Source organism: Kickxella alabastrina (assembly GCF_025024165.1).
Source record: "Kickxella alabastrina strain RSA 675 chromosome Unknown BX661scaffold_52, whole genome shotgun sequence".
Lineage (NCBI taxonomy): Eukaryota > Fungi > Kickxellomycota > Kickxellomycetes > Kickxellales > Kickxellaceae > Kickxella > Kickxella alabastrina.
The window spans coordinates 27,997-38,693 of record NW_026251523.1 but is presented as its reverse complement, the minus strand read 5'-3'; the positions used below and the strand labels follow the sequence as shown (position 1 = coordinate 38,693).

General features: G+C 46.6%; 1 protein-coding gene across 1 annotated transcript; it reads left to right on the top strand.

Annotated features, from left to right (window-relative positions):
* The first annotated feature begins 1,169 nt into the window (after positions 1 to 1,169).
* Positions 1,170 to 1,831, top strand: BX661DRAFT_189938 (uncharacterized protein). The gene is made up of 2 exons (XM_051537620.1): positions 1,170 to 1,407; positions 1,531 to 1,831. Exons 1-2 carry the CDS (start codon positions 1,226 to 1,228, stop codon positions 1,685 to 1,687), a joined length of 339 nt encoding a protein of 112 aa, XP_051388545.1. The 5' UTR covers positions 1,170 to 1,225; the 3' UTR covers positions 1,688 to 1,831.
* The last annotated feature ends 8,866 nt before the right edge of the window (positions 1,832 to 10,697 follow it).

The window sequence follows — 10,697 nt, the reverse complement described above, 5'->3', positions numbered from 1 at the left end:
AACACTGCCAGCAGCAATAGCAATAACAGCAGCAGCCGCAGTGCTAAGAATGGCGGCGGTGTTGTTGTTGTGGCGGGACTGGCGGCACGGTTGCTGACGCAATATTCCCAGTGGGAAGTCACTGGGCGGTTTCTCATGCGGCTGCTGGCAGGGCTGCAGGCCAACCATATTTTGCAAGTGGGGTACGTGGCGCAATTGCTGGTTAACGAGAACATCATTCCAGCCATATTTTGGTGGCTGGGGACCGCCGATCTCCAGCTAGGAATCAGCCTTCCATTGGCTGTGCGGCGCCGCAGCTTTACAGCCGAGTACGCGCTCGAGCTGCGCCGAGTGGACCCGCAAGCCGTCCAGTCTTCATCATCATCTTTCTTGTCGTCTGCGTCATCGTCTGTGCTGCCGGCAAAGCAGAGTGCACTTTGCTGGCGGCCGGCGCTCCAAGGACTAGTCGACTGCTGCCGGGCGCTGCGCCGGCTGACTGCGCACGATGGAATGCGCAAGGGGTTGCTTTACAAGAACAAGGCGCTGTATTTCTACTCGCGAGTCATGTCCGTGCCCCTACTGCCTCTGCGCCGAGTGGTCGCTGAGCTGTACCGGGACATTGTGCCTATATTGTCCCGGGCGAAGAAAATGGCTCATATGGATATCCTGTCTTGCGTATTTCTTTACGCTCCGCCGTTGCTGTCAGACTCGTACTGGTTGTCCGAATATTTTGTGGATCCACTGGTCGAGATGCATCGGCATGTGGAGTTGCTGAGGCTGTTGCATTTTTATCATTTTGAGTGTTTTGGGTTGTTTTTGCCGCAGAGTTCCGCCCTGTTTCCGTCATTAGTTGCTAGGGTTGTTGACTTGCCTCTGAAACCTGCTGATTCTAATACTGCTAATACTACTTCTACTGCTGCTGGGGAGATCAGACCTAGGTCGGTGCCTGCCGGGAGGCACGGCAGGACAGCTAGCAGCGGGAAGTATAGAAGACCTGGGGTGGTTACGCCGGCGCCAGCCAGCTGCAGCTTGCAGAGCGCGTCGGCCGCGGGTGTTTTGATGAGCGAACATAGCTGGATCAAGTGGGATTCCGAGCTGGAAGAAACACTGAATCAAGTTTACATCAACAAGTCATAAAAAAGTCCCTTTTGTAATTTTTTATTCGAGATTCTGTTTTTGAGTTCTTAATGGCAAAGTTAAATATAATGTTTCAGCAAACGGCCTCTTTATCTTATCCCTCACATCCATGTACCGAACCATCCGGGGTCTTCTCTCCTCGACAGCATCGGCAATAGCCTGGTGTTCCTCAGCAGTCAACGGCAGTACATTCTTTGGAAGCTTTCTGCGCAGCACACGGTATCTGCTGCATATGCTCTGCAAAGATGCATTGAGATCGGCAATAACCTCATGCATATCTGTCTCTGTCGGGTGTCTGTATAACGCGCAGTGGTCCATAATTATCTGGTCCTCCTTTTCTGTCCACGTCCGGCGCTTCGCCCTTTTCTTCTTCCCGTTTGGTCCCCCAGTACTCTCATCTACGATAACTGACAGATCCTTGCCGTGCATCAAAACAGCATACCACTTTTCCGTATCTTTATCCATCTTCCCACCATTGGGTAACGGCGTGTTTGAGCCAGATTGTCTGAAGGATTTTAACATATACGTGGCAATAAATTTGCAATGCTGGGCATCGCGGTGGAGGGTGTGAGATACGTGAGACCAGTCAGGAGTAAGTTTGCGAACTTCGTGCTGGTGTGTATATAAAAACAGCGCTCGTCGTTCGCTTAGTGACCAGAGTTTTTGTGCGCGGTGGTGTGTGCTGTTTGTATTATCATTGCCGCTGTTGCTGCTGTGCCAATTTGGGTGTGCTGGGAGGTTGGGTTTCAGGAAGGTCAGAGTGCGAATTTGGCTTTGAGTCCAATGTAGAGGGCGGATAATGTATTTTAAACTAAACATTGAATAGGGAGTCGCTTTGTTGTGTGGTTGAGATTTTTTGAAGTAAATGTATTGTATGAAAAAGGCTATTTGAACTAAAAAAACGCAATATAAAATAATTGCTTAAAATCTTTACAGCTAATCTCATACGCCTTAGCGTATGGTTAATAGTCACGTTTTTAATTATTCTTTATGCGTTTTAAAAAATAAAATTATTGTCATATTGACGCCATCAATTTTCCAGTACAGGGCGATTTTTCAACCAACTCGATTAATGAAATTTTTTATCTTTTATCTTTTAATTGTAATTGTAATCGTAATATTACTTTCTCCAAAAATGTTTTGGATGTGGTTATTTCAATGTCACCACAACGCAAGGAATAACATGCTTGCCTTTAATGGGCAAGAAATGTTTAAAAAATAAATCACCACAGCTTCATGCAACTGTTTCATCGCCCAATCCTTCCTTGTATTATTAAACCATTTTTTGGCTTTATAGCTAAATATCAAGGGCATTGTTGCATAGTAGTTGAGGTTGAACTAATTTAACTGGTCTATGATACAGCCTTTGGAGAAATATTGGTTGAGCTTTTTCCGGTTACCTGGGTATTCTCGTTGCTTTGGGGTATTAAGATTACAATGTTGCTGTTTGGAAGCAGCCCTCCTTTTTTAATTGCGGTTAGTGTCTTTTTATTTCAGTCTTTTATCGAGAGGAGTCTGATACATGCCTATGTATTTATTATTAGTGTGTGTGCAACTGATACGGTATGTTTTATTAATGACCATAGAGTAAGGTGAGATGTCTTTTTGAGTGCTTGTTTTGTGTTTAGATGGATGAAAAAAGTTATGTGAATAGGCTAAACTGAAGTGAAGGAAAAAGTATGAAAAAGTATATTTAATGTCTGCTGTCACAGAATAAAGTTTATATCCTTGAGCAGTCTGACGATATGAAAGTGGATGTCGAGGTTGAGAATCGTGAAACGGGTTTTCATCAACATGCCGATTGACAAGCCATAGGTGGTACTATGTAGGATCAAATCAGGGGGCATAATAATGATACCCTGATATACCCCTCGTTTCATAATGTACACGTACGGATGCGTATATGCAAATGCTGCTCAACAATAAAAACGTTAGTTTTTTTAAGCATTCATAGAGTTATGATTTACGAAATAAATATAGTCACTTGTCTATTTTATTTTTTTACAAAAAGTAAATATGTAAAAACTACTTACTTTTTGTCTTCCAATAATATGTCACCATTATGCCAACGTGCTACAAGCTTCCATGGTTAATTAAATAAATGTATAGTAAAAAAGAACCTATTTTTTAACATTTCGTTATATAGTGGTCAGCGCGTTTTTTTACAACTTGTTTAATTTATTTTCTTCACTTCAAAGTTGTGATCGATAAGCAAAGAAAAATAAAGCAAGTGATTTAATCAAGTTTTTGTATTGTATAGGATGGGCATTTCTTTAACAAAAGCGTCAATGCGGGTTATTATCTTGCTGTCTTGATTATGAGTATCTTAACGTATAACAATGTCTTGCCGCTGTATTCTGGGGATAAGGGCAGGTAGAAAGCACACATATTGAGTAGAGCCTTTCTTCGTTTCTTGCCACTCCTGGGTGGAACAAGTCTGCCAAATAGTTGATTATGGCAATGAGCGAAATAGGATCCTCCTCTTTAATGTTGGTAGTGCTGTGCAACACTGATAGCTTTTGGATGGCTTTATAATAACTTTTTAATAAAAATATGAGGATAAAAATAATGTTTTTGATAAAGCATAGCAAAGCAAAGTTGCTAGAAAAGAAACTAATATTCCTCATAATGACCACATACTCATCAAGGGCAATAAACCTTTCCTGTTTCCCAATCCGACAACTTTGGGTTCATTGTAGCAACGCACATAGGATGTGCCCAGCGCACCCGCCCTGCCGCTGGCGGCGCTTCAGTATCAGTCTCAGCACCAGCGCCAGCATCAGCCTTGGTGTCATAGTCATTGCAACGCACAACAACGCCATTGAAAAACCCACGACAAACCACACAACTCTCTTCCGCAATGCCTCCACTACCACCAGCAGCAGCAGCATCAGAGATCGATCGGTGGGTTTCCAAACACTGTTTAACGCCACAAACCCGTGCCGAAGTAACCATTAGATCATCATCTGTACCCTGCTCATCCTCATCCACATCCATAGTTTCCTGCGCATGTGCCTGTGCTGTTCTCGACCGCGTGCCAATCCGATCACCTCCACTCTCCGAACACACTGGCAGTGAAAATGGCACCATTGGCAATCTCGGCGACAATGACCAAAAGTGTTTAAACTCCACGCGCACATCGGGAATAAACCGGGCACACAAATAATGCGCAAATATCCGACCCTCCGCTGCTGCTGCTTCACCACTACCAATGCCGCGCATGCCGCGCACCGGCAGCAAAACGCCATTCTGATACGCACACAGAGCACAGGACAACTGATCCGTATCCATAACGCAATTCGCACACTTATAGTCCATATGACCACGAGCACGAGCATAAGCGGAGGGCTCTAGCGCACAGCATAGTGGGTGGACAGTCAGCCCGCATTGCTGACATTCGACGTAGTCCGCGTGAAGAAGATCCATTGGCAAAAGACAGCCGCCGCAGGTGCCCACTGGCGTATGCAAGGAGGCTGCAAAATAGTACGGATCCAAATCCAGCTCAGTTCCAGGTTCCGCTGGTGGCTCCACGGGTGGCTCCGCTAGCGGCTCAGGTACAGGCTTGGGCGCGGGTTTCCGTGTACGATACACGGGGCGTTTCGATTTAGGCTCTTCGGGCTCGTGTTCGCCTTCATCCTCTGCTGCCACAGCTGCCTTTGGCGAACATTTGTCGGTGGATTTGCGCTTAGCCGTGACCACCGCCACCGCCACAGCCTCGGTCTTGCGCGGTCTCCCAATCGGTCTCTTCACGGCAACCGTAGAACCAGCGGCGGCTGCAGCAGAAGGTAAATATTTCTTCTTTTCCGCCACTGCCGCCGCCGCATGTCGTCTCTGTGCAGCCCTCTTCTTCGGCAAACTCACCGACTCCACCACCATATCCACAGGCTCCTCACCCCTTCTCCCACGTGCCTCCTCGCCAAACCACTCCATCAGATCAATCGTCACCGAATCCTTCACGCACTCGCAATGCCTCGACAACGGCGCGACCTCGAGCCACCGGTCAATGGCGAAATTCACACTCTCCGCGCAATTAAATCCATGATTAAACCCAGCATGATACCCCAGTGGAAACGTCAAAATAATCTCCCCGGCTCTCTGCACAACGCGGTTGAAAGGAATCCCCTGCGACGCAAGAAACCGCGGCGATAGTAAAAATGCTTTGTGCCGGAGAAACTGTGAGCATAGTTTATGGTCTCCGGCGAAAACATTCTGCATGGACATTTCGAAGCGCGCGCGTGCCTCGACAGGGATGGCGTACCAGGCTTTGGGGGAGCCAAAGTGGATGTAATTGATCGAGTACAAGTCCATGTCCTCGACATGCCAGGCAAAAGTTGCTTTCCACATGCCCAGGTACAAATACGGGTCGTTGACGCCCGGCATCCGCTGGTCGATTCGGCGCAGAAGGCCGGGCAACCGGCGGATATTCCATGTGGGAAAGTCCTCGACCGGCGGAAACAGCGTGCCAAGCACGTCGGCGCCGTACATCGGCGGCTGAAACAGGAGGTTCTTCCAGTACATGCGCTCGAGCTCTTCGTTTTCCGCGTACTCCGCCGACGACACGAACAACGCGCGCCCGTCGCGTGCAAATGAGCGCGCTGGCCGCACACCGTTGTGGTCTGCCGCCGGCTCCCCATCCGTTTGCGGCCGCGGGCGGTACGATGCTGTGGCCGGCTGGAACTTCGCCCGGGCGCTCTCCGACCGCACACCCTCGCGCACCGCCGCCGCCGCCGCGCTCGTCAACCGCACATCACCAGTCCCATAATCCACGGCCACGCCCACGGTCTCCGATGCATAGACCACCGGCTCCGCACTCTGCTGCTTCTTATGAGCTTTGTCCTCCCTGCTGCTATTGTCCTCGGCACCGGCCTTGTGCTCCGGCACTCGGTGGCTGGCGTCCTGCGACGTTTGGAAAAACTGCGCCAGCTTGACCTTGCGGTGAAACTCTACGTTGTACTGGTGGAATATTCCGCTGTTGCCGTTAAAGTGCTGTACAATCGGCTTGAGAATCGGAAAGTCCTCTTCGTCAAACACTCGCACTCCAGCACTGCCCTCAAGCTCGTCGCGCCACTGCGTGGGCGGCACAATCTTGCAGATACCCGCCCGTAGTGCTAGTGGCTCAATGGCTGATACCAAAGCCTCAAAGTCGCTGAACTGCTCTGTGCTGGGGCAGAACACCGGCACGGACGAGTTTGGGTAAAAATAATATTCGATCGCCTGCCCGAAAAGTTCCGGGTAAAATATGCTCGCTGCATCCACGTCTGCAGCGGAAAACTGCTGCTGCTGGTGCTGCTGGTGTTGTGTTGACGATGGTCCTGTGGACCGGTTGGGTGGCAAAAAGGTCTTGTGTACTGAGGAGCTATGAGAAGAGGAGGCAGCAGCGCGCGGCAGACTGTTGGTGGCTTTTCTCGTAGCCATACTTGCACCTGCCCCGGCAGATACACGACTGCGCATAATCATTGCTGTGAATAGAATATGAATAAAAGAGTGAGAAATAAAGGTTGCTGAGGAATTTATATAAAAAGAAAGCAGGGAAATAAAAGAGAGGGAAATGTAGGAAAACAAGGGGGAAAAGGGGCTTTTTTGTGTGTATGTGTGCGTTGCGTGCTTTGTTATTGTGCGTTAGAAATTTGAATAGTAATATTAATAACCGAAATTGAAAGTTGAAAATTTAAAAGTGAGAAACAAAAAAGGAGGCGTAAAAATATTGAATAATGAAAAATAATGGAAAAAAACCACAATAAAAGAAAAAAGCAATCAACAAAAATGAAAAATAAAACGAATATTTGTTAACTTTTTTCTGTTTCCTATTTCTTGGCAAAGCGCAGCAACATCAACAGCAGGCAGCAGTGTAGTAATCGCCAGAAATGATGTCCAATAGATATTTCTTAATACAAAAGCTGAGAAAACCTCCTGTTGAGCCTCCTCTGCTGCGATTTTATAGGCAGCTATAAAACTGTGGCCGCTGCTGCATTAATGCCTGCCTGCTCAGCATTGACTTGGCTCGCAACCCCTCGGCTCAGCTGAGCCTATGTGGTGATTCTCACCACAAGCAGCAGTATGACGATAAAAAATAAAGAGCAACCATCAGCCCATTTCGCCTATTGTATATTTACTGCTTTTAATTATTTTTTGTTCTTTTCTTCTGACGTCGTATGTCCGGTTATCAATTTTCTCTTCTATTTTCTCGTGAACAGCTGACAAATTTCCAATGCTTTCGCCTCTCCCTTTTATTACAGCCCCTCCAAACCCCAGCCCGACATAAAAAGAAGAAAAATCGTCCAACACCCCAAAACCCCTCTTCTCCCCTGTGCATCCTCACTGCAGAAAAAAAGAATCAGGCCATTACTCATGTGACAATCAGAAAATAAAAAATCACCGAATTACCGAATCGCCGAATCACCGAAATCTAACGAAATCTAACGGATGCACTCCAGCACATAACTGTCGGGCATCTCCCTGGTCTTCCGGTCCAGCACCCACGCAACCTTCTTTCCAACGCCGATCTTCCCGGCCTTCTCGCGCTCAAAGAACTGCAAAACCTGCGCGCGGTTCATGCCGAAATCGCCCGCCTGGGGGTTCTCCCCACTGACCACCGCGAGAATCTCCCTCTCGCTCGGCAGCCCAAACGCATGCGGGTACTGGTCAAACGCCGCATCCGCATTAATGAACGATAGCTGCTGATGATCAGTCTTCCCAGCACTGCCGCTGTTGCCCTCAAAGTACTCCTTGTGCAGCACGCGCATATCCACAGCCTCAAGAGTCGAGGGCTGCCACTGCGGGTCATTGGTTTTGCGCACAAGCAACGCTGCAATGCCCTCGTGCATATCTGCGGAGCCCAAGCGGTGCTCGGCAAGCCGCAGCTCCAGGGCAAATGCCTGTTGGATATTGAGCCGGCGGCCGGTGCGCAGCTGCTCGAGAGTCAGCTTCAGCGACGACGGCGAGACGGCCGAGAGCACTGCCAGGGTCTGGCGTGCCCACTCGGGCTGCTCGGTCTCCTGCTTGAGCGCCTCGACGATGGCCTCCATGTTATTGAACGCAAAGCAGCGGTCAATGGCATTGCGCAGGGGCGCCAGAGAGTACTCGATCTCTGAGAGGTCCTCAGGCTGTGCAGAGAACTCCTCGATCGCCTGGTTGATCACCGCGTGGTCGCGGGTGCCGATCTCCTGCAGGCGCTTCTCGAGCATCGGCAGCCGCTCCGACGGCACATAATGGGTGGCAATCCCGGCATACAGCAGGTCTCTGCCCTTAAGCCTCTGGCCGGTCAGCCCCAGGTACGTGCCAGTTTGCCCATCCATGCGCGGCAAAAAGAACGTCGCTCCGACATCCGGGAAAAACCCAATCTTCGTCTCCGGCATTGCAAACACCGTTGACTCCGTCGCCACCCTAAAAGGCGCATGCATCGAGAGCCCGACGCCGCCGCCCATAGTGTATCCGTTGAGAAGAGCCACCAGAGGCTTCTCGTACGTGGCTATCAGGTGGTTGGTCTGATACTCGTCTTGGAAAAACCGCATTGCTGCGCTGCGGTCGCCGCGCGTCCACTTGTTGGATACGTCGACAACGTCGCCGCCGGCGCAGAACGCCTTTGCACTGTTGGACCGCAGGATGACGATGTCGCAGAGATCGGATTGCCGCCATTCCTGAAGGTGCCGCCGGATTGACTGCACCATTGGGTGAGTCAGCGAGTTGAGCGCCTTTGGTCGGTTCAGAACCAGAGACCGACCGGTTAGGTTGTTTACCGTCAGCACGTCGCGGTCGCCCTCGGAAGTTGGTTTGGTTGAGATCTATTTGTGGAAATTCTGTAATGCTTTTTTGTTAGGATTTAGTTCTTTTTAAAAAAAAACCCCCCCTGAATTGATGCTAGAGGGTTATCAGGTTTTTGTGTGTGTGAATTCAAGAAATGTTTTTTACCATTCGTTGGATTCCTGCGAGACGGCGAGTTGTTGTTTTCAATTGAATTGAAGATTTGGTAAGCGAAGCTGCTGCGCCCACCGTCAAGTTCAATTTGCTTGCAAACATAATAAATACTACAAACGTAATGAGAAAATATATAAAAAAGAAAGAGTGTGTGGCTTTATTGAAAGTAAGAAAAAAAGTGATGAATAATAATTAGAAAAGGTGTGAGAACGGTAGACGACAATGCCTGAAAAAAAGAGATTTCAAAGTATGCGATAGCGCAAAAAAACGGTCAGCTATATATTTTTTATCAAGTGATTGAAAGAAAGAAACATATGATTGGCTGTTTGATTTTCACCCGCAACCTTTGCACCGCCTAAATCAGATCCACGAAAATCATCACTCATTATTTTCTGTCTGAGTGAGATCAACAATATGTCATCTCGAAACATCAACTCTGAACTAAAAAAGAATATTTTACACCTAATTAACATGTCTTGCATATATAATCAATTTTGTAAGTTATCGGGTTGCCATGCGCATCTCGAAGTTTAGTGTAAAAATACAGCGTGCCAGAATACCCGTCAACTGTCTGGAAAAAAGATGGTAGGCTGTTTTCATGAATGTCCAAGCCACAGAGCGAATCTGTGGTTTTAAACATGGCGTCGATACGGTCAACTATAGGATATCTGTATAAGTTTCTGCTTTCTAATTTTGCCATTTCATTCGCCTGAATGTACAAGCGCTTACACGACCATGACTGGTCAATATGCAGCGGACCCTTGTATTTATTTTTAAAATATTTGGCATAAATAAACTCTCGGGACGACATTGCTAGAACGAAATAATAAATATATAATAAGTGTATAAAAATATAAAACTATGCTTAAATGTATAAATAAAGCAGGTTTTTTTTGTCTAGAGCCGGGGGGAAAAACGCATCTTAAATACATCAATTATAATTTATTTTTTACTTTTGCATAATAATGACAAGGCTGGCTAATGCCCAACAAAATTAAAAGGCTACTTTTAAATATCAAGTGCTTAAGTAAAAATTGGTATGTAAACCATTGTCACATGGATACTGGACAATCACGCAATAACGTTAATTAAATAAGAAAATATAGCGCAAAGTCGACCTTTTTTAATAAAATTGACACTTATTTCAAACAAAAATGAGTAATGTGATAGTGACATTATTTCTCTTTATTTCCCCCCCCCAAAAGTTGGTTTTATTCAAAACAAACGTGTGCCTAAAATCCCAACCTTACTCTCAAAAAAATATACAGCACTTGAAGTTGAGTTTGTTAATAAAGTATGCAGCATAATGGTTGTATTGTTATACTTTAGCTGCAAGACTTTGCAGCACATAATTCATAAAAGGTAAGCTGCTTAAATTTGAGTGTTGAAAAGTGTTTATTTCTGCTTTCAAGTCAATAAATAACATACCGCTTGATACATTAACCATATCGCGCGTACACTGTTATTTTTAGATGTATAGCGCAAAACCTTGCATATATAAAATTATACATAGGTTGCTTGTTTTGTATTTACGTCAAAATTTTGAAATAAAAACTAATATTTATTAATTCCAATACATGCTCCGTATTAAAGCGCTTATTTTGGGGTTTGTAGTTTGTTTAGACAAAAAATATCTAATGCCAGTTGGTCAATTTAGCTGTTCCTTC

What these genes read in the sequence shown, in the direction of transcription:
- BX661DRAFT_189938 (XM_051537620.1), top strand. Translation starts at nt 1,226, where the DNA reads ATGTACCGAACCATCCGGGGTCTTCTCTCCTCGACAGCATCGGCAATA. An exon ending in TGCATATCTGTCTCTGTCGG is followed by an intron (nt 1,408 to 1,530) that starts GTGTCTGTATAA and finishes GATAACTGACAG; the next exon opens with ATCCTTGCCGTGCATCAAAA.